This window comes from Sorex araneus, chromosome 6 (assembly GCF_027595985.1).
Source record: "Sorex araneus isolate mSorAra2 chromosome 6, mSorAra2.pri, whole genome shotgun sequence".
Lineage (NCBI taxonomy): Eukaryota > Metazoa > Chordata > Mammalia > Eulipotyphla > Soricidae > Sorex > Sorex araneus.
The window spans coordinates 105,142,492-105,167,661 of record NC_073307.1 but is presented as its reverse complement, the minus strand read 5'-3'; the positions used below and the strand labels follow the sequence as shown (position 1 = coordinate 105,167,661).

Genomic DNA, 25,170 nt, shown 5'->3' with positions numbered 1-25,170 from the left:
TCCCTGGGTGTGACCGCCTAGCTACTGGGAGATGGGAAATCTGGGCGGATAGGGCCCAGTCCCGATCCAAGCAGCCTTGGAGGTCTCAGTCCCAGGTCCCACACACCTGGGTTCCTTTGCCGGCTCCTTCATGCATGAGGCTCGTCTGAACGTGTGGAGAGGGGCCTTGAGCATGGCTGTGGCTAGGCCCCAGAGGTCTTCAGCAGCCAGGAGCTCTGCTTGGGGTGGGAAGGGAAGCTGGAGCCCATCCCCTTCCAGGAGGCCCCAGGGAAGACAGCCAGCTGTGTGGACAAGAGACTCTCTGCCTAACCTAAGACTTGTCCTAACCTAAGAAAAATAGCCTATTGCTTCTGGAGGCCCTGGGGACAAGCTGGAACATCATCTTTCAGTTGTTCTTGCTCTACTTATTTCTCTTATGTTTTTTCTATGTTCAATGTTCTAGTTACAATCTCCCTAAAGTAATTTCTGGCCTTGTCTCTTTTCCTCCCTTAATTCTTTCCATTTTCATATTATCTGTCTGTGTCTTTAGGCCGCTATTTCATTTTATGTCCTTTCCTCTGTCCTTAAATACTTTCTAATACTTTAATATTCATCCTCATCCTTCACTTTTGCTTGGGCTTGAACATTGAAAAACTTAAGGAACAGGGCTGGAGCAATAGCACAGCGGGTAGGGCGTTTGCCTTGCACGCAGCCAACCCAGGTTTGATTCCCAGCATCCCATATGGTCCCCTGAGCAATGCTAGGGGTAATTCCTGAATGCAGAGCCAGGAGTAACCCCTGTGCATCGCCGGGTGTGACCTAAAAAGCAAAAAAAAAAAAAAAAGAAAGCAGAAAAATTAAGGAACGCAGATGAAGACTCAGTTGCACTCTATTATCTCTAGTTAGTATAGGTATCAGGAAGTAAATTTTAACTTATTATGTAATAGTATGTTTTAAGGTAAGAAAATTATTAAACTTCTTTTTTTTGGTGAAATATGTGATAGAGTAGAATAAGACTCAAGTGGGTCCTTATCAGTAGGTGACACAGGCATCTCCTTAGGCCCTTTTTCTCTAACGTCCTAACTCAGTGTCATTGTGTAGAATCAGTGGCAGCTCATTATCATATATAGGATTTATTTGTATTATCTTTACTGCTGCTTCAAATTCAATGTTATTGGCTAGTATCTCCATTCTATAGCAATAGCTCCTGGAACTTTATTTAAACTTATATTTCTGCAAGTAAATATTACCCTAATTGCAAATCTTTGTGCTCAATGATGTAATTTTGCACTTATGAGGGAAAAAGAACATTTAACAAACATCACACAAAACAAATTTCCCAATTGTGGGTAATTACACTCAGTGTCAGGAAATTATCCATTAGAGGCAGAGAGGATCTAGCACTTAAATCTGAAAAAAAAAACAAGTTGTTTAATTAATTTATAATAGGATTGGGACTGTAGCACAGTAGCATTGTTATACCATTGCTCATCGATTTGCTCAAGCGGGCACCAGTAACATTTATATTGTGAGACTTGTTACTATTTTTGTCATATCGGATATGCCACGTGTAGCTTGCCTGTCTCTGCTCTGGGAGCAAGAAACTCTCGGTTGCTTGCCAGGGTGGAGGAATCAAACCTGGGTTGGCCGCTTGGAAGGCAAACACCATACCCACTGTTCTCTTGCTCCAGTCTAAATGGATCATAAGAATACAGAATAGAAAAGGAGTGTATCCTAAGAAGAAAGCTTATAGCAGTTCAAACACTGCTTGAGAATCAAAAGGAGATGAAAGACTAGAGATGATTCATCCCAGGGATGCAAGGATAGTTTAACACTTGTAAATTAATCAACATAAGTCATCATATCAGTAAAAGAAATAATAAAACCCATATGATCATATCAATAGATGCAGAGAAAGCATTTGACAAGATCCAGCACCCATTTATGATGATTAAACTCTCAGCAAAGTGGGCATCGAAGGAACTTTCCTCAATATAGTCAAAGCCATCTACCACAAGCCCACAGCAAGTTTAATTCTCAATGGGGAAAAACTAAAATCCCTTTCTCTAAGATAGGGAACAAAACAGGGTTGCCTGCTTTCTCCACTCCTATTCAATATATTTCTGAAAGTCCTGGTCATAGTAGTTAGACAAGAAAACGATATCAAGGCCATACAGATAGGAAAGGAAGAAGACAAGCTATCACTATTTGCAAACGATATGATACTATACTTGGAAATCCCTAAAGACTCTACAGAAAAGTTCCTAGAAAAAATAGGTCAATATAGTAAAGTGGCAGACTACAGAATCAACACCCAAAAGTCCATGGCTTTCTTATATACAAATAATGAAAGAGAAAAAAAAAGACATTAAAAGAAATCCCGTTCAGAAAACCAAGTGCCTTGGAATCAGCTTAATCAAAGAGGTGAAGGACCTATACAAGGAAAATTACAAAACACTACTTCAAGAAATAAAGGAGGACACTTGGAAGTGGAGACACATTCCCTGCTCATCAATAGGGAGAATTAGCATTATCAAAATGGCAATACTTCCCAAAGCACTATACAAATTTAATGGGGTCCCTATCAGGATACCCATGACATTTTTTAAAGAAATAAACAAAACACTCCTGAAATTCCTAGGGAACAAAAAACCCCATGCATAGCTAAAGCAATCCTTGGGAAAAAGAAGATGGGAGGCGTCACCTTCCCCAACTTCAAACTCTACTACAAAGCAGTAGTAATTAAAACAACATGGTATTGAGCTAGAAACAGCCCTGCAGACCAATGAAACAGAGTTGAATATCCTGTCACAGACCCCAAGTATATGGCCACTTAATCTTTGACAAAGGAGCAATAAATGCAAAGTTGAACAAGAAAAGCCTCTTCAACAAGTGGTGCTGGGAAAACTAGATAGCTACCTGCAAAAATATGAACTGTAACCTCTGTCTAATGCCAGGCACAAAAGTCAGATCAAAGTGGATTAAAGACCTCAATATCAGACATGAATCTATAAGGTACATGGAAGAAAATGTAGGCAGAGCCTTACATGACATTGAAGCTAAAAGCATCTTTAAAAATGAAACAGTACTGACATGCAAGTGGAAGGAAGCAAACATAAACAAATGGGACTACATTGAATAATGACCAAAATACAGAAAGAGCACACAGAATGGAAAAAAATATTTACCTAGTACCCATCTGATAAGGGATTAATATCCAGGATATGCAAGACACTAGTAGAATTGTATAAGAAAAACCCTCCAACCCCATCAAAAAATGGGGAGAAGAAATGAACAGAAGCTTTCTCAAAAAAGAAATTCAAATGGCCAAAAGGCACATGAAAAAATGCTCCACATCGCTAGTCATCAGAGAGATGCAAATCAAAACAACAATGAGATATCATCTCACAGCACAGAGACTGGCACGCAGTCAAATCTACGAAAGCAACTAGTGCTGGCGTGGATGTGGGGGAAAAGGGACGCTCTTTCACTGTTGGTGGGAATGCCAATTGTTCCAGCCTTTCGGGAAAATAGTATGGACAATCCTTCAAAAACTAGAAATTGAACTTCCATATGATCCCGCAATACCACTTCTGGGAATATATCCCGAGAATGCAAAAAAGCACAGTAGAAATAACATCTGTACCTATATATTCATTGCATCACTATCCACAATAGCCAAAATATGTAAACAACCCGAGTGCCCTAGAACAGATGACTGGTTTAAGAAACTTTGGTACATCTACACAATGGAATACTATGCAGCTGTTAGGAGAGATGAAGTCATGAAATTTGCTTATAAATGGATAGACATGGAGAGTACCATGCTAAGTGAAATGAGTCAGAAAGAGAGGGACAGACATAGAAGGACTGCACTCATTTGTGGAGTATAGAATAACATCACATGAGGCTGACATCCAATAACAGTAGATACAAGGACCAGGAGGATTGCACCATAGCTGGAAGACTGCTTCATGAGAGGAGGGGAGAAGGCAGATGGAATAGAAAAGGGATCGTTAAGAAAATGATGCCTGGAAGAATCAGTCAGGATGGGAGATGCGTGCCAAAAGTAGATAATGGACCAAACATGATGACCTCTCAGTGTCCGTGTTGCAAACCATAATGCCCAAAAGTAGAGAGAGAGTATGGGGAATATTGTCTGCAATGGAGGCGGGGGGAGGGCAAGAAATTGGGGTATATGGAGGATATTGGTGGTGCAGAATGTTCACTGGTGGAGGGATGGGGGTTTGATCATTGTGTGATTGTAACCCAAACATGAAATCTTGTAACTATCTCATGGTGATTCAATAAATTTTTTTTAAAAAGTATAGAAATGAAGGTGTAAAGAGGACTTAATAATAAGTAGCAAAGTATTTTTGTCCTAAGCAGAAGCATACCCAGATGTCTTTGACATTGAACTTTAAAACTGTGATTGTTACAAGTTCTCTGAGTTTATAGACCTGAGAAAATCAAGCAGTATTCTCATGGTTCTTGAGAATCTCAGAAACAATAAGCAAATAGGTTTCTCCAAAGAGAATATACACACAGATTGAATTAAAGCACAGAATATCCTTGAGTAAGAAAATAAGCAAGGATGCAATTTCTGGCAGATATCTCTTTGGATTTAGTTACTTAAATACTAAAATACAGAAATCCAAAACCGTGCGGCCACTAGTGCGGCTACTCGACCTCATATCTCTTCATTCTCATCAATGAAGAACAAATTATCAAATGTTTCCTTTTCAGCAGGTCCGACTTTAGGGGAGAGAAAATCCAAACAATAATAGTGAGTTTTTGGTTGAAATATTGAATGTAATCAAAGTAAAGTGAAAGTAAAGTGAAATTTATCAGTTACACAGGCGGGGTGGGGGCTGGGGAAGTGCGGGGGGAGGTATACTGTGATTCTTGGTGGTGGAATATGTGCACTGGTGAAGGGATGGGTGTTTGAGCATTGTATAACTGAGACTTAAACCTGAAAGCTTTGTAACTTTCCACATGGTGATTCAATAAAAGAATAAATTAAAAAAAATAAATGTTAGTGATAATAAGTAAAAAAGTTATGTAAAAGCAAGAAAGTGACGCACAACAGTACTTCAATCTATTTGAATTGAACTCGAACTCCTTTGGTATTATCTACTCTCAACTTTAAAATAGAGAGAAAATATTTGCTGATAAATTTGACTTTTGATGGAAGGGGACAATTTTTATGTAGTTCCTGATGAAGTACAGGATGATTAAAAGAATGTCATTAAAAAGTATTATACATGTATTATAAATATAAAAGAATTTGACATGACTTAAAGATTTCAAAGAGTAATGGAACATTCAAAAGTAAATAGCTTGTATGTCACCAACCTCAGTTTGATCCCTTATGTGACATGGTCCCCAAGGCAATGCTGGCTGCAGAACTAAAGGATCTAGAATAATGTTTGAATGACCTGGACAATATCTGGCACCATATAGCCCTATCTAAGTTACATCTTCAGACCCCCAAACTGAACCTCTGTCATTTTGCTGAAAATCTTAGTAGGGCCATAGTAGTCACAAGCACTGCTTGTGAGAGTCACCTGAATTAAAGGTAGTTGATGCAAGTAAATAAATACTATTGTATTTTATTAAACCATGACTCTAAGAAGTGTTATATTTTTTTTGGTGACAGTCCCCTAAGAAGTGACACCTGAAGTGCAGACCTGGATTGAGTAGAAGAAATAATTTCACTGAAGGGCAAAGAAGAATAAATTATATTATTGGTTATTAAATAGCGCTACACCTTGTGACACTTATACCCGTTATCAGTCATATTTTACTCAGAACTTATATTTGTGATACTCAAGGAGCCAAGAGAATCTGGTATGAGGGCAAGTAAGCTCTGCTTAGCGGGGAGGAGAGGAATTATTGCTTTGCACTTGCAAACAGATCTGTCACCCCTGAGAATACAGTATACAGTGACCAGTGGGATGCTTTGATGAGGAATTTATTCCCAGAGAATTTGTCTGGATGATATAATGCCTTGCCATGACCCTCAGCTGCCTAGAGCCTGAGAGAACGCCTATAAACTGGTATGTGTAGGATCTTCTATGGTTGTAAGCTGACGGAGGAAAACAACCTATTTCTCCAGGATCCTCAAAGAATAGACAGAAGCATTTTCTTGTAGCTATTCTTGATCCTTTTATATGAATTTCATTTCTTCCATATTAATTTTTTATATGCAGTTTTTCTAAAATACCTTCTTAGGCCTTGCTTTCCCTTTTCTACATCTTTCCAATTTCTGTATTATTTTTGTATCTTATTTTCCCACTGTCTCACTCTGTTTCATTCTCTTCCCTTTCCTCTATCATTAGATCCCTTGGTTTATCATTTTCTTTATGCCCTGTCTTCATTTTTGGTGTGACTTATTCTGGGAAAAAAAAAAGAGCAAAGACAAAAACTCAGCACCACTCTCTGCTATCTTATTATAATCTTATTATAAGTTCGGGGAATTATAAAAGTTATTCTGTAGCATCAGGTTTTAGATAAGAGAATTTTGGACTTCTATTGTTGAAATATGTGACATGAGGAATGAAATTCAAGGTGGGCTGTTGAGCAGTGGGTCATCCACACATGTTAGCACAATTTTCTAAATAAAGTCTTAAATTAAGACTTAATTTCTTTGTGTGGTATAAATGCAGCTTATTATATTACATATGCTTAGGACTATTTGTGCTTTTTTCCATATTGCTTCAAATGCCAGTATCTCCATTCCTCAATTGTAGTTTTGAAACTTTGTCCCAGACTCTTATGTTCGAATGAGGGAATTTCTTTCTGATTTCTGATCTTTTTGTTCATTGATATAATATTTCGCTTAAGAAAAAAAATTGTATTGGCAAAGGATAGCAAGTCATAATAGATTCTCAATGGTGAGGAATTACTCTCAGAATATTATTATTGTAATATCAAAGTTACGCATTACAATTTGTTATCTGTTATATTATACATATTTGATTTTTATAAAATATGAATGTACAATTTGTTAAAATAATTAGTATAATATTAGGGTTAGGTATTATTCATGAAAGCCAGAAGGTATCTAGCACATAAACTACAGAAGTAGGCTGTAAAGCCACTTTTTTTAAGGATGACACACAATGTAAAATTTATATACACATGCGGCTCTATCCTTTTCTTATCTTTTTCTGTTTTTAAGTAGAGCAAAATGAATAAATGCTAGGAATATGGAATAAGAAAGAAGTGCAACCTACAAAGGCAATAGAAATAAAGAACATTAGAACTGGTCTTCCGTAGGAAGTATGCCAAGCTGGAGAGAAGAGAACAGTATAATAATGGTGGAGGGAAGAGGAAAACCAAGAGAAGGAGGCGGTGTTGAGAGATGGTAGAGTGTACATATGAAAACCTACAAGTAACAGTACTTAAATAAAAATGTTAAAAGTTTGAAAAAAAATACCTGTCATAGAGGCTACCTGATGGATGGAAGAGAACAAGGATATTGGTACAGACAAATGGACACTGGTAGGGATCAGTGTTGGAACATTACATCCTTGAAACTTTGTAATGAATAACTTTGTAATGCACAGTGTCGAAAAAAATAATCTAAATAAAAAGGAATAGCATCCCAAGAAGAAAAAGTATAAATGTTTAATATAGTTTAAATAAATAAAGAAAATGAAAAGCTAAAGTTGAAGGTCTAGAGCAGGAGTTTATAGCTGCAAAATTTGTGGTCCTAAGAATTTTCACTGCTGTTTATATTATATAGTTACAATCTCTTTTTCTATGCTTTTTAGCATCTCCAATTTATACAGAAAGTACAGGAGGACTTACTGAGAAAAATATTTTGGGTATATTCATCGTCATTTCTACCTTTGGTCTGTATCTGTGCTCATTCTCCTTTCTTATGTTCCCATACTGCGTTCATTACTTGCTATTGCCTCAAAGGAGGAGCGCTTAAAGACACTTAACATGTGTGTGTCACATATGTGTGCTGTGCTCATCTTTTATGTACCCATGGTTAGTGTGTCCATGGTTGCTCGTTACGGGCGGCATGCCCCAGAATATGTGCACACACTCATGTCCCTTATTTATCTTTTTGTGCTGCCAATGCTCAATCCTGTCATCTATTCCATCAAAACTAAAGAGATCCGTCGAGGGCTTTTTAAAATACTACTGGGCACCAAGTTTTAAGCAGCAAGAAATTGTAAAGATTAAATCATCTGAGGAAATTCAATATCACAATAAATTTGAGGCTTAAGCAATTGCTTTCAGAAAATCTTTAGAATTTTCTTCCAAGTAATAAAGTGTTACTACTATTTATGCCTTTGAATGTCTGATTAACACTGACAAATGCTGAGACTGAAGCCACCAGAAGTTGGTGAAGTAAAGTGGGTTATAATAAAAAAAATTAAGTGTATCAAATACAACTCCTCTATGTTTTTAAATTTGGGAGTGTGTACTTCTTATAATTCTCTCATGTAGTCACCGTATATTGCTCTTGTGTTTTCTATAAAATGCTTTTTAGTGTCATTTAATCCCATCTTTTATTTTTATTCTACATATGTTTTTGATATTAAAACTCTATGATTCAACTCTTTTATTTTTTGGTATTTATCTAAAAGTATTGAAATAAGTATATCAAGGATATATTACTTTTCATGTTCATTGTAGCCCTAGCAATATTTGAGAAAAACCTAAATCTCATAAGCTAAAAATATGCAAAGAAAATATGCATACACAGTGCAGTATTAGCCTGAAAAGAAAAGGATGTTCTGGATCTGAGGAAGTAGTTCAATACTAGAGCACTTCCCTAGCATATGTGAGACCTTCGTTTCATTATCCAACACTTGAAAGAAAGGAAATTATAGGATATGTGACATTATGGATGGCATTATGCTAAAGTAAGGAGGCAGTCACATAAAAACAGAACACTGCATAATGTCACTTAGAGTTAAATAAAATAGTCATATTCATAGACTCCAAGTGATATATTGATTGTCAGTGACTGGAGAGAGAGAAAAATGAGGGAAATTAGTCAAAAGTAATGCAATTATAGCTGCAGAGATAGATTGGTTAGATGCTTGCCTTGTATGCAGCACTCCCAGGTTCCATTCCTGGCAACCCATATGGTTCCTCAAGCTCCACAGAGAGTAATACCTGATTACAGAGCCAGGAATACGACTTTAGCCTGACTCAAAGTGTCCCAAAATACTATTCAACTTCAAAAAAGAAAAAACAAGAAAACAATAGGAATAAAGTTTTATATAAATAAGATGGATTTGCTGGAGATATTTGCTTCAGAATATTATTCAACAATAATACTTCATACATTTATCGTATATGTACCATAGTTTCTTTTTTTTTAATTTAAATTTTATTGAATCACCATGTGGAGGGTTACATAGTTCTCAGGATTATGTCAGTTATACAATACTCAAACACCCTTCCCTTCACCCGTGCCCATATTCCATCACCAACCACCCCATTATACCTCCCGGCCCCTCCCGCCCCCCCAGTCCCCGCCCTTGTAAGTGATAAGTTTCACTTCGTTTATGCTTTATCTTGGTTATAGTCCATGTTTCAACACATAACTCACTATTGTTGCTAGGGTTTCCCTCCAAAAAAGAAAAGACAGTCCCGCTGTCAAGGAAGCATTTGATGGCTCTCCATTGCTGAGAATGTAGAGATATTAAGTCCCGCTGTTTGTTACATAACTTTTCTATTTTTTTCCCCCCTCGTCCCGCGCCACCGAGATCACGCCTGTTTAGTAATCACCACGCTGCCTGACAAAGGGAAAACAAACCAAAAAAAGATGGTTATTTCTCGTCATCAGCCGGCGTGGGGCTCTGGCTTAGTTGATAGTCTGGTAGAATGTCTGCAAGCAGTTTCTGGAACCAAAAGTAATACGCCGGTATCGGCCCTGGCTCGAGATTCCACCAGCGTCCCGCTGTTCCAAGTACATAATAATTTATTCCCTTGTATCCCATTCCCACGCCACCAGGTCCGTGTCAGCTTAATGGACATCATACTATGGTTAACGCCACGCCGAGTTTCTTCCCGAGAAAGAAGGATATTTCTTCTCAGCCGGCTTGGGGATATGGCTTAGTTCAGTCTATAGAAATGGCTACCACTTTGGTAGCCTTCAATATTTCAGCAAAAGACTTACTATTCTTGTTAGGATTTCCCACCAAAGTCCGACCCGTTAAAAGGGAACCATTTCATATTGGTGATGATTAAATGACAATAGGTTGTGCGGCCATGGCAGTGGCCTCACGGCTTTGAATTTCTGTATAAAGTCCAGGGAAAGTACAGCCAGAAATTACACGTCGCTACAAACTTTAACCCTATTATGGTGCCCCCAAAGTCCAACCCATTACAAAGGAACCATTTCATATTGCTGATGATTAGATGACATTAGGCTGCCGCGGCTGCACGGTTTTGGGTTTCTATATAAAGTCCAGGGAAAATTCTGCCTAAAATTCTATTGCTACAATCTTTTACCCTTCATCAAAAAACTTAGTAGTATTGTTTGGAGTTTCCCCCCCACGTTAAGCCCTGCCAAAAAGGAACATTTACACATTGCTGACAATCAAGAGATATTAGGTCTATCGCAGCCGCGAGGTTTTGGATTTCTATATGAAGTCCAGGGAAAATTCTTTTGGTAATTGCATCACTTGCTGGCAGCACCTGGGCCAGAAGCTCCGAGCACACAGTTTGGAGGCATTTTGGGGGCGCCGCTCGTGTCCAAAGTGGTTCAGTTGCCTCCGGGGTCGATCTCGCGCAGGGTCGGAAAGGAGCGTCCCCACATGGCTCTGCGCTTAAATGTCGGCCGGTACAGGGCGGATCCGGAAGTCCCGCCCCATCGGCTTTCCCGGGCTTCCTGCATAGTCTAAAAACCGGCTATAGCCTAGCTGCGTTCAAAATGAAAGAGTTGAGAGAGAAAAGACCATACCCTGCCGGCAGCGCCTGGGCCAGAAGATCCGAGCACACAGTTTGGAGGCATTTTGGGGGCACCGCTCGTGTCCAAAGTGGTTCAGTTGCCTCCGGGGTCGATCTCGCGCGGGGCCGGAAAAGGAGTACCATAGTTTCTTGATTTACTCCTCTGTCCTCAGAACTTGGGTTGTTTCCAGATTCTGGTGATTGTGAGTAGTACTGCAATGACCATAGGAATGCGGCTCACTTTTCTGCAATGTTTTTGAGCCCTCAGGGTATATTCTCAGGAGCAGCAGTATTGGGTCATATGTCAGCTTAATTTCTAGTTTTTTGAGGAATTTCCATGTTGTTTTTGAAAAAGACTAGACCAATTTACACTCGTACCAGCAGTGAGTGAGAGTTCCTTTCTCTCTGCATATACAAGGAAATCTAAAGAGCTGTTAGGAAAAATGAAGTCATAATATTAGCTTATACATGTATGGACATGAGTGTACCCTTCTGAATGAAATGAGCCAGAAACAAAAAATGATTGCATTCATTTGTGAGATATTAAAAAGAAAACATAGTATGAGAGCAATGCTCAAAGACAGTAGAAACAAGGGCCAGGAGTATTGGTCCATGGTAGGGAGCTTGCTATAGGTGGGAATGGAGTGCAGTTAGGACAGAGAAGGATCTGCTCTGACAATGATAGGTGGAAATGATCACTCTGGTCAAGAACTGAGTACTGAGAGTAAAGTGATATGTGTGGTACCCTTTCAACCCACTGTGGTATTGCAAGTCACAGTGTCTAAGAGGAAAATAAGAGTGAGATGGAGAGAGGGAGAGAGACAAAGAGAGAGAGAGAGAAAGAGAGAGGGAATAGTCTGTCATAAAGGTGTCTGTGAGAGTGGGGCGGGAGTGGACAGGAGAGAAACTGGAGACAATAATTGTGGGAAGTATGTGATGATGAAAATATGGGTGTTGGAACATTGCACATCTGAAACTCAATCATTAACAACATTTTAAACTATATACCATGGTGATTCAATTTAAAAAATTCTATAAAAATATAAGATGAATTATTTTCATCATTCAGAGCTCTCTTCCAAGATATTTATGTTGAGTCTCTGGATCATGGCCATTAATGAGATTGTATGGCTCCATAGGTGACTTCTAGGGATGACTCCCAAGCTGCCAGAAATAGGGGGAGGTGGTAGATAGTCACCCATCCCCAGTTCCATTTATCCTGGAGTTTTCAGTCACAAGTCCCACATACGTGGGTTTCAGCAGATTCATTAAGGGGTGAGGCTTATTAGAGTGTGTGGAGAGTGGCCCTGAGCATGGTGGAGATTGAGTTTTGGAGGTTTCTGTCCGCCTGAGCTAGTGATATATATTTATTTTATTTTATTATATATTTTTTTAAATTTATTTTATTGAATCACCAAGTGGAAAGTTACAAAGTTCTCAGGCTTATATCTCAGTTACACAATGCTCAAACACCCATCCCTTCACCAGTGCCCATATTCCACGACCAATAAAAACAAAAACAAAAGCAAAAACAAAACAAACAAACAAACAAACAAAAAAAAAAAAACAGTATACATCCCACCCCTCACCCCCCAACCCACCCCGTACGTGAGTGATAATTTCACTTCCTTTTCTCTTTACCTTGATTACATTCCAGATTTTGAGCTGGTGATATATTTTAAGTTAAATATGCCTCCAGACCCCAGACCAAACTCTCTCATTTAGGGAAACCTGGAGGTGGGGCATGTGAGGCCCTCCACACCCCAAAGTAGCCAGCCCCAGCAGCTGAAAACCTCCAGAACTCAACCAAGTCCATGAGCGTCGCCTCATTCCACATGCTTGGAAGAGCTCCACTCATGAGTGACTGTATTTCTGGACATCTCTTACTTTACACCACTGATATACCAAGAGTAGTAGACCACACTTGATGGGGTTTAAAGTAGATGGAAACCAATCTTAGGGGGAAATTTATGTATACGTTTATATCTACATTTATTTCTATAATCTATCTATTTATCTACATATAGAAGCACACAAGGCTAAACCTTGAACAACAAGTTACTAATCTCTTATAGAAGGGCTAAATGGCTCTGGGTGAAATACAACAATTTTCACATGCTTTCCCCTAAGAAATCATTGTTTTTTTTTTTATCATTTCTAACAGATTATTCGTAACAAAAAATACTAACTAAATTATTTCGGTTCTGTTTTGGGGGCAGGTTTGGGGATCAGGATGGAAAGACCCGAAATATATTGGTAAGAAGGTGTAATAGTGCTTGTATTGGTGTTCAAACATTAAATGTAATCAAATATTGTAAACATCTTTATAAAATAAAATAAAATTAAGAAATTTAAGATGGTAAATAATACCTTGTGATCCAGTGCTATTTCCAGAATTAATTGGAATTTTGGCTTTTCCCTAGTTTTCTCAGGGTTTTCACAGACTAGTCTTTGAACTGGACCAAATATTTGAATTCTAGATGTTAGGATGTGGTGTTTGTGGGAGTTCATCTTATTAGCGATACCAGGCCACTGGGTTCCTTTCAGGGTACCAGATGGTGCTTGAGATTCATCCAAATGAGATCAGTTTCATGCAAAACATTTGACCTAATCTTTGATCTACCTCCCTGTTCCATCATATATAATTCTTCAAATGTCAATTATATAGTTCAAATAAAATATTCATGAATATATGTAACACTATGTACATAGAGCAATAGGTATGTTATGAGCTAAAGTTACACATATAAATATTTGTTTACTATAACACACTGTTTATCAAACTTTTACGTATTTATTTTTATTATTTGGAGTCTTTCAAGCAATGCAAGGATGTCCAGTTTAAATTCTGGTGAGACTAGGCCTTTGGTTCTGCGTTGGGGGTCAAGGATTTTGTGCTGCTGAGATTTTTCAGTGCTGTGGACTACTGGGGTCATGCTAGCAGATCTGAGTGCCCCCAGTGTTAATGTCCTACAATGCTCAGGAGACCACATAGTACCAGAGATTGAGCCCCAGTTGGGTATATAACAGGCATGTGCTCTAACTCTTGTGCTATATTCCAGCCATTTACCTAAGTTTTAAGATGAAATAAATGTAATTTTATGCAAATTTCATTACATTACCTAATAGCACATCATAAAGTAAACTTTATGCTAAATATGTGTGTTGCGTGAACGTTCTGCAATCGGAGGCGCTGAGGTAGGAACGCGGAAGAAATATTCACTGATTGGAGGACTAAGGCTCGCTCTGGCTCTTAGCAAAGGCAGATGGCCTCGTGGACCTCCTTTTATTGATCATGGTACCTCTAAAGGGCGCAATAGAGTGACGTCACCAAAGGCATCAAAAAATGTTACAGGGAGAACATTGAGACAATGGAACATATTCTTTCCTTGTATGGGTAGGCCTATAGCCTCGGGAAAAGAATACAGAACTCAGAAGGGAAAGATACAAAACCGAAAATGAAACCTTCTACAGGCACCTGGATTTACATCCCAAAGACAAAGCTGGGCCTTCACCTGAAATCTACAATTTACAATATCAAAAGTCAGGCCTGGCTAACACCATCTGCATGTCAAAGACCAGCCAGGCTTCTGTGAGAGAAGGAAAAACTGCTCTTTTCAGTATTCTGAAATTATTTTTCTGAAGGCAGCTTGAAGGGGGAAAATGTTCAGCTTCATCCAAACCATTCAGGACACATGAGAAATCTCGCCCATTTTCATGGGTCCCTATGTTCCTGTCCGTAGTACGGTACAGTATACATGGGCTCGCCCTGATAGCTCAGTCCAGCCCCAACATCTCCCCCTTTTTGTTTATGACGGATTTTAACCATCTTAACAATTCAAGCAGCCTTTCATATGTGAGCATATTTTGTAGATATTTATATTAACAAGATGAATTTGGAGTAAAAAAAGTAGAAAAACATTGAAAGTAGAAATACACCTAATCTTTAGGCCCTGATATTGCACTGCAGGCCTGCTTAGTCTAGAATTTCCAGTGAATCCCCCAGATCTTTGGAGACACCACAGCAAAAGAAAACAAAACATATGAGTTAAATAAATGACTACAACCATAGTGTTAATATTTGCAAATGACAGAATTGGTGCATCAAGAAAACATGAAGCTCTAATGGAAAGATTACTGAAAAAATTACTGAGAAAATTTGCCAGACATCATGTAGTGATACAGAAGTAGTATATTCTCACAAATAGCCAACATTTTAACTAATAAATGTCTATGCCAAATACAGTAACAATGATGGGTCTCATTTCCCTGACCCTGAAAGAGCCTCCTATGCGGCAATGCTGGGAAGAACGAGTAAAGAGAGGCTGCTAAAATCTCAGGGCTAGGACAAATGGAGACATTACTGTTGCTCACTTGAGCAAATTCATGATCAATGGTATGACAGTGATACAGTGATACAGCGAATAAACGTCTACATGAACAAGCTTTAAAATTAATTCTCAGTAATAGTTTAATTAGAAACTATAGGGCTAGAGACAGAGTGTAGTGCATCAATCCTTAGCATCACTGATGGCCTTCCTTGGCATTGCTAGGAATGATCCCTGAGCACAGAGTCAGGAGTATGGCCTGAGCACAGCCAGATATAGTCCAAACCAAATATAAATAAAATAAATATATGAAACAACATTTAAAGTATATAAAGTGGTTAAAGATAAATTTCTTTAAATTTAGTGCTAAGGTAGTGCTGAGGACTTATTTGTGCCTACACACTCAGATAACTCCTGGCATGGCCAGGGGGATCATCTGTAATCTTGGATATCGAACCATGATCAGTTGTGTGCAAGGCAAGCAGATGGTTTTTATTATTAAGCACACTAATGTACATTGTTTTACACTGGTAGATCTGCACATATCATTTATTTGGCAGGAATGACACACATTTTCTTAGTTTTAGCTGGTGAGTGAGAATTTGGAAGATTTATGTTATATGTGTCTATATTTTCTTATTATTGGAGGCAAGATGGGTGCCAATGTCACCTGAACCCCTCGTGCTCTCCCAAACCCGGCTCACCATCTCGCCTTAGACAGCACGTGGCTCAGCACGCCATTCACGGAACTCTACGTGTGATTCCTGCTGGATATCGCCGGCTGTTTTGCAAGATTCAGAAAGAATGGCGTTGGCAGGGCATGAAGAAACTGTGGCAGCAGCTGCAGTGTCACTGCCTCCCCCAGAGGGGCTGAGTCACAGCGCCATTGGACATGAGCCAAGGCGGCAGTGCATGCAGTGGTCCATCCACTGTGGGGTGCTGTCAGGCAACCACCAGGTGACCTGGGACTCAGTGCAGGTGTTTGACCTAGCACAGACCCTCCAGCATAGAGTCCTGACCTGCCAGCTGCAAACCTCCGGGCTCACTCCACCAACCTCAAGGAGATCAACCTGAGGCTGCAGATGTCCAGGGGCTGCTCAGAGACGCAGGCAGGTGCGTGTTAGTCAGTGTGCAGATCATTACAACATGGCAGTCGACCAAAAGCTTACATTCAATAGGCTGGGAATACCTGTAAAGGCGATTAGAGGCCGTCCCAAAAGCCTCTGTCCCTCTTGGATGCCCGGCAAGCTACCAAGAGTATCCTGCCCGCATGGCAGAACCTGGCAAGCTACCTGTGGTGTATTTGATATGCCCAAAACAGTAACAATGATGGTCCTCATTCCCCTGACCCTGAAAGAGCCCCCAATATGCCATCGGGCTACACAAGCATTCTACAGGGATGAATGGAGACGTTTCTGCTGCCCGCTCAAGCAAATTGGTGAACAATGGGATGATAGTGATACAGTAATTCAGTGATAGTTACTTATTATTACACCATGATTTCTAAGAAAAATGCAGGAAAATAATCACAATCTGAGCTTCCTAAGAGGAGTCTGAATGTTAGTTGCTATTGATTCTGCACAAAGGTGTTTTCCAAGTGTGCCTCTCGGCTCATCTCAAGGGACAAGTGCTACCTGTTCCTAGGGGAGTAATTTTCTTCACATGTGGCTACTGGCTCTAAGGAGTCAACAATGCTGCCCAAAGGGGCTATGGAGAGCCTAACTTTAGGTCCCAGAAGATTTATCTGATGCATATTCGAAACACAGCAATTTTTCATGTCCTACTTCCTAATCTGTGGTGATTTACCACGTTAAAGTCAATGGGATTGGTATCTTGAACCTCTCTTCAGCAGGGTCAATTAAAAAAAAGAGAGGACAGATGCCATTGCTTGTCCAAGTAGCAGTCTAGCCTTAACAGCCTCAAACAAGGGGATGGACTGGTCATTTGTTTAGTAGAATGTATAGACCCCCACCCCAGTTTTTTAGGTTTCACATATCAAATTGTTTATGTTAATAGGTACATTAAGAAAAATTTGCATGTAGATTAAGAGGTAAGACGTATATAAAAAATTACAGGAACTTAAAAAACTAAAAGCTGATATATTTACATACATGTGGCCATTGGGTGATAAACAATCAGCTAGCATCATTAATGGATAAAATTAAGGTCAAGGTAATCTATTCTAGCAGAACATTTTCTGTTTGGGTACATATTTGCAACCTTCATTGTCTAACCTAAACTAAATTTGTTTTACCCAGGGGACTTGATTTCCTACACCAATCTACCAAATCATATGCTATATTGAATGTCTACTCTGTGTTCAAAGGATGTAAGCAAATAATTAGTTTAAAGCAAAATGACAAAATATTTATGGTGACTTGATGCCAGGAACCATCCCATTTGATATTTCCATTCAACTGAGCTAATAGGTCAGTGAAAATATCTGATGCTCATTTTATCATCTACAAAGACATACTAATAATAGTAATTCTAGATGACCCATTACACTAAATTATAATTTAATTTTATTTGTAATTAATTACTAAGTCTTATCAGCAGGCCTTATGAGGAAGGGAATTGTCTTAATTTGCAGATAAAGACACTGAAGCTTCACAGAATAGAGGAACTTGTCTGGGAGCACATAATAAGAGAGGAAGCAGGAGGTAAACCTAGACAGTCTGACTCCCAAGATCAAGGTTAATGGCATTTTGAGTTGGTGCTACCACTTTAGGAGTTGTAATTCTCTTAAACAAAGTTTTTGTAATTCTTATCCTTTACTCTTTTTAATTGCCATGTATATTGAACATGATGGTTTCGGTATGAACTGGAGTTCTGCAAGATACAAATCACAGAAAGGTGGTTATTGTTCACCAGAGATGTGCTGGGCCTTCTACCAAGCAGTGGAGGGATCTGGAGACTAAGGAAGAGCAGCCCTCAACCTCAAAACTTAATGAACATACAGCATAAATATAGAGTAACTAAGTCCAAATACCAGTTTTGCCACTTCTGCTATTGTGACTTTGGGAGCGATTTAACACATTGTACCTTGACCATTTTATATTCAAAAGATATATAACAAAATTACCTGTGCCATGAGACCATTGTGAGATTTACATGAGTAATGTAGTTCACTGACTCTTAAAAAATTGGAAATTGAACAAATGTAGATTTTATTACTGAGTCCATATAGGTGGACTAGAGAAACAAAATACTGGGGTTAAGAGTCGAAAGCAACCTGGAAATGATCATCTAACATGTGATTAACTCAATGCCATGGCAACTTATTTCGCAGTTTGGAAAATAAATTATAGAAGAGCTGAATGATATAGGGTGATCAACTACAATTTGGTTGTAATAATCTGACAGTGACATGTTGACTCATGAAGCAGAGAGTAACTAGGCATGAGAAAAATATCAATTAAATAGGAGATATTTAAAAGGTAAAATTAAAATGACATGATATAAGCTCTTTCCAATTTTTCCCTGGACACTCTTTTATTCTTTATGTCTTAATCTATTGTATTTTTTCAGATTATTTTAGATTCCTTATTTAAATATTGTTCCCACACAGAGTCCTGTGAAGTTATTTTCTGGATCAGAAAATATTTTTAATAATATGTATTATTTATCTCCAAATAGATCACATGTACTATTGATAGCATTTTATTTCTCAGTTTGTCTCTTAACACAGGAGGTTTAGTTTGTCTACAACCTATTTAGTGTATCTAAGAGTGCAGATTTCAGGCAATATAAAATATATTAAGGCTTTTTTCCAATTAAATAAGGTAATCTGTATTAAATAACATAAGTTGGCAAATAATAGTAATAATTATTCTTTTATAAACATTGACCAGAAATTAAGTTTTCTACCACATAAACATTTGCATTCTATAAACAAAAACATAAACAATTTGCATTTAATTTTAAATAAGAAATTAGGAATTTCAAAAAGATAGTTTCTTAACCAATTAAACACTGTTTGCTCAATAAGATTGAACTTTGGAATCCAAATCTGGACAGAGAATAACAAATTGTCCCAGTTTCAGTAACTGGGTGATTTTCTCCAGCAACAGGGTCTTCAGGTCTTAAAAACAGTGCTGTTTCAAGCAAACATGGATGATCACTTCATTTATTAATGGCTGATAATAAAGCTTTTAGTGATTACATTATTTTGCTTCTTTAAATCCATGCGGATTGTGACAGGATTAGCAGAGGGAATACTTTTAAGAATCAATGAATCACAGGATGCAGGTTTCAACTCACCTCTGTGGGTTGAATTTGTATTACTAAATGGTTTATTTCTAGGTTTCAGATCCTTTTCTAAGAATAAAGGATAACCTGGTTCCAACTCTTTAATTTCTCTGAAGCCTTGCCTTTAAGGAAAAGAAATGCCATGACCCAGAGCCATCCACTCAAGATCCCTTGCTGCCACAGCCACCTCTCTGAGTGAGCCTTGGGACCTGCAGAGCTCAGGGGATCTTAAGAAGCGAAACTCCAGAGGCTCTAAAGAAGGAGAGCTCAGGGGACTCTCAAAAGCTGCAGTATAGATATTAGCATAAAGAAGGGTAAAGCCTGGCAGGAAGATTTGTGCAGATTGTGCAGAGTTCTTGCCTTTTGGTGTCTTTTACCAATAGACATTTCACCAGTCTTTCTCCTCTAAACCAGCAGAGCTTTCTTGTGAGGGTAAGTGGGGACTTTGGTTTTTCCTCCACAGGAGACTTTAGGAACCCACTTTTCTAACTTCTAGATCTTTAAGAGATTAGAGCAAAATATATTTGACGGAGAAGAGTCTGCCTGTGATCCAAGTTTGGAAATTATCCTTACCTTTGCTTCTGTACCTAAACCCATACTCCTATCCATGTCCCTTGATACCTGAAATCTCACCATCCCGCCATCATCCTTACAGCTCGAGTTTATGTTTCCTTGATGGGTAGGTCTTGGCAGGAATCACATAATGCTTTTTTTGTTATGAATGTATCACTGTACTACATACTGTAATATTGTATTGGGCCATAGATAAGAGAGAGTCTTTGTCTAGGAAACTGTAAATGGGAAGATAATACTGAAAGTGAACTATAAAAAACCTCAGGCCCTAAATATACATATTCTTCATCTTTTTTGGGGTCATTTATAAAATATGCAATTTGCACAAGATTCTAGAATATGAATCTAAAATGTTTTATTATGCACGTATACTATATATGTGCAGACAGGAATTAGAAGACAAAATAAATCCATAGTTGATCTATGGTAAAGCCAATTTTTTTAAAAAAAAAGTGATTAGAAGATGGGATGGTTGGAGCTGGAGCCATAGAACAGTGGGGAAGGTGTTTGCCTTGTATGAGGCTAACCTGGGTTCGATTCCCAGCATCTCATATGGTCCCCTGAAATACCTTCTGGAGTGATTCCTGAGTGCAGAGCCAGGAGTAACCCCTGTGCATCGCCGGGTGTGATCCAAAAGCAAAAAAAAAAAAAAAGTTGGGATGGTTAAATTATTTCAATTCATTATAGATTCAAAACAGCATATAATCTTTTCATCTTTTTTTTTGTTTATTTTGTTTTGTGCCACACCTCCTGACTGTGCTTAGATCTTCCTCCTTGCTCCATACAAAATAATCTCTACTGGCAGTGCTCAGGGAATTACGTGGGGTCACCAGGACCAAATCCAGGCCAGATGTCAGTTGTGTGCAAGGCAAGTGCTTATTTAGTGGACTATCTCTCTTTTCATTAATACTTTCATCTTAATTGAGTTTATTGATTAGAACAAGAAATGGCAATCTCTGACCTAGTCCTGGAATCTATGGCCAGTCATTTGGGTAAAATTTGAGGATGAAATGAGAATTTTGTAGGAACTAGTAACTTACTGTGTGAAAACAGCATTTCAGATAATAAAACAGTTATATAAAAATTAGTTCTATTGATCCATTTATAAGCAAATTTTATAAGTTCAATGAATGGATATGAAGAGTATCATGCTGAGTGAAATGAGTCATAAGGAGAGAGACAGATATAGAATGACTGCATTCATTAGTGGAATATTAAAAGGAAAGTATGAGATCAATATCCAAGGGCAGGGAAAACAGGGGTCAGGAGGACTGGACAATGATTGGCAGCTTGCCAAAATGGTTGGAAATGATCACTTTGGATAGGAACTGATTGTTAAAAAGTAGGTTAAGGGATATATACCTGACATCCTTTCAGTATCTGTATTCCAGACCATAATGCCTAAAGGTGAGGTGGAGGAGAAAGAAAGAGAGAGAGATGAGGGATGCTTACCATAGAGAAAGGGGGTGTGGGTGGAGGAAAACTGGGGACATTAATGGTGGGAAATGTACACTTGTGAAGAATTGGGTGCTAGAATATTATATGACTGAAACCCAATCATAAACATCTTTGTAGCCACAAATTTTAAAAACTAATTAGTTCTAATTCTAAACTGTGACAAAATTATAAATTAAAATATGTATATTTGGGTCATAAAAACATAAACACAGAAGTAATGAATAATTAGAAAAATTAGGATATGATAACTTGCTAGGTAGTGCTGATGCTATTGTATTTCATAATAAGAACATGTAATCTTTGGGGCTGCAGCAATAGCACAGCAGGTAGGGCATTTGCTTTGCATACTGCTGACCCGGGTTCGATTCCGAGCATCCAGTATGGTCCCCTAAGCACCACAAGGAGTGATTCCTGAGTGCATGAGCCAGGAGTAACCCCTGTGCATCATCAGGTGTGAGCCAAAAAGAAACATAGACAAACACACACACACAAAGAACATGTCATCTTTAATGTGAATTGTTATTTCAAAAGGGAATAATAGCTATTGGAAGATTTTTAGTAGGATTGCAACATAATTTTATTTCTATTCTGAAGAAATAATTTGATTGTTTTGTGGAGAATGGATTAGAGAAAAGCATTACACTAAGTTGGGAGATCAGTAAGGACACTAAGGACAGTACTGAGAAATCCTGGAGCGAGATACTGAAGGGTGAGGTTGAAGAAATAGTCGAGTGGGGAAAGTGATTGCCTTGCATGTGGCTCTCACTGATTTAATTCTTGGCACCATATATAAGTTCCCAAGCATTGGCAGGAGTGTTCCGTGATCAGAGAGCTAGAAGTAAGTGCTAAGCACATTTGGGTGTAGCCCAACTTTCCTCCTCCATGTCCCCTCCACAAAATAAAATGATATCAAGGAATGAATTACATTTTAAATTAAGATGAAGACAAGCCTTTGCTAAAACAGTAGTTTAGAAATAATAGATAAATTATATCTCCAAAGGGAGAAGGGTGAAAAATTTCTTTTCCTTTAATTTTGGCCTGAGTGTATTGAAAGATGGTGATAGACCTTATTTAGAATATAAACATTAAAGAGAGTCAAGTGTAGTGATTAACAAAAAGTTCAACCTCTTATAGTTATGTTTGCAAAACTGACAAGTTACTGTACTAGTACTCCAATGTTGATGACTAGATCTCTAGCTAGAAGAGAAGGTTGAGCTAGAAACATGAATTTGGGATTACTAATAAGAATGCGCTTCGTTGGGTAGAAAATAATTTGAATATATTAGTAAAAATGATAAATGAGAGATTATCCGAAAGATATATGTGGGAAAAAGAGGTGTTTTGTTGTTCTCTGTTTTCTGTGACACGAGGTCTTAAGATTATTTCTATATAAGGAAGGTGTTGTGAGGGTTGGAAGATGTAATGACTCAATATGAATGATCTAAATCCCCATTCTTCAAGTTTGGCTTCCCACTGAAATTTCCTCACAGTTTAAAGTATATGCACATGTACATATATGTGTATGTATACATATACAAATATAAATATGTATATATATGTATATATATATATATATACAAAGAGAGAGAGTGAGATATAGTCCAATTACCATAGATAGTAACTTGATTGTTTTTAGTGTGGTCCAGACAACAAAATAATATCCTTCTTAATAAGCTTCTAACTTAAATAATAGAAATGATAATGCGGACCTGAGATGATGGTTGAGCTCAGACAAGAAGATGAAACAGCTTGTAATATAGACAGAAGTATCATAACTTGCATAAGAGAGAATGCATTGATCAGTGGGTAAAGAAAGTTTTCCTTTTAAGGAAAGACTTCATATAGTGCATGTTCATGAAAAGATGGTGAATAAGAAAGGAAGAAAGGGCAAAGTAATTGGCTCCATTGAAGAAACATTTTAATCACTCTCTGAAGAATGTAGAGAAAGAAAAAAGAAGGGGTAATGTTCAAAGCAAAGAATAAAAATGATTTTGTTCAGGATTGGAGTCCAAGATGTATCTGTGGAAACGGTCAGGCTATAGAGTACTGAGAGAACAAGGATCCCCTAATCTGTTCTTACATCACTTTTTCATAATCTTTGGTATGGAATCTGTATTACTGTCCCTCTACCTCTAGTGACAGCTCCTGGTCTTGATTTGTCTAATTTGACTTCTCTTTATTATCGTTATATTTCCACTACTCTCTGGATGCATCATGGGAGGTTTTTGGACTAATGTATCAAACACAGGCAGCTTCACACTAACAGGTTTCTCAGAGCTGGAGGGTCTAGAGTACTGGCTAGCTGCTCTTCTGTTGCTGCTTTATATGATCTCCATCGTGGGAAACACTGCCATTCTCTTCATCATAAAAGAGGAACAGAGCTTACACCAGCCAATGTATTACTTCCTGTCTCTGCTGTCTTTCAACGACTTGGGTGTGTCCTTTTCTACACTACCTACTGTACTGGCTGCCATGTGCTTTCACGCCCCAGAGATTCCGTTTGATGCCTGTCTGGCCCAGATGTTCTTCATTCACTTCTTCTCCTGGACAGAATCTGGGATCCTGCTGGCGATGAGTTTTGACCGCTATGTGGCTATCTGTAACCCACTACGTTATTCTACAGTGCTCACCGATATCCGTGTGGTTTACATGGGCATATCCATCATTATTCGCAGCTTTTGCATGGTTTTCCCACTGCCTTTCCTTCTGAAGAGATTACCTTTTTGCAAAGCCAACGTGTTGATCCATTCCTACTGCTTACACCCAGATCTGATTCGCTTGCCCTGTGGAGATACCACCATCAATAGTATGTATGGTCTTTTTATTGTCATCTCTGCCTTTGGTGTAGACTCAGTGCTCATCCTTCTTTCTTACGTACTCATATTGCGCTCTGTGCTGGCCATTGCCTCCAAGGAGGAGAGGCTAAAGACACTCAATACATGTGTGTCACACATCTGTGCTGTACTCATCTTCTATGTGCCCATGGTTAGTGTGTCCATGGTTCATCGATTTGGGAAGCATGCCCCTGAATATGTACACAAGTTTATGTCCCTCATTTATCTTTTTGTTCCGCCAATGCTTAACCCTATTATTTATTCTATTAAGACTAAAGAGATTCGTAAGAGGCTTCGGAAAATGTTAATGGGACCTAAATTCTGATCACAGAGATATCTGCAAAACTCTAGGTACCCTAGTAAATGGTTGTTTTAGGTGATGTTTGGTTGTGGTATGCTTGTCTGTGGAAGGTTCCAATAGTACTCTCCATGTGGACTTCTGATTTGGGTCACTGTCACTGTCACTGTCATCCCGTTTCTCATCAATTTGTTCGAGCGAATCCCAGTAATTCTCTCATTGAGAGACTTATTGTTACTGTTTTTGGCATATCAACCATGCACAGGTAGCTTGCCAGGCTCTGCCGTGTGGACTCGACACTCTAGGTAGCTTGCCGAGCTCTCAGAGAGGCTCTGATTTGGGTACCAGCCAAAATTATATTCATGTAAAACTCATAACTCAATACGCAAGTCTGCCATAAATTGTAATTATTTTTGCCTCATGTTTCCACAAAATACTTCTTTCAGACAGAACAAGATGGATGTCTTCAGAAATGTTTCCAAATTATTAACATCCATGCTTTCAAGTAAATTTCCAAGAAAAAAAC

At 38.5% G+C, this 25,170-nt stretch overlaps 1 protein-coding gene across 1 annotated transcript; it reads left to right on the top strand.

Moving 5' to 3' along the window:
* Positions 1-23,726: 23,726 nt before the first annotated feature.
* On the top strand, positions 23,727-24,671 carry LOC101559260 (olfactory receptor 51I2-like). The gene has a single exon (XM_004618253.2). The coding sequence runs from the start codon at positions 23,727-23,729 to the stop codon at positions 24,669-24,671; it is 945 nt and encodes a 314-aa protein (XP_004618310.2).
* The last annotated feature ends 499 nt before the right edge of the window (positions 24,672-25,170 follow it).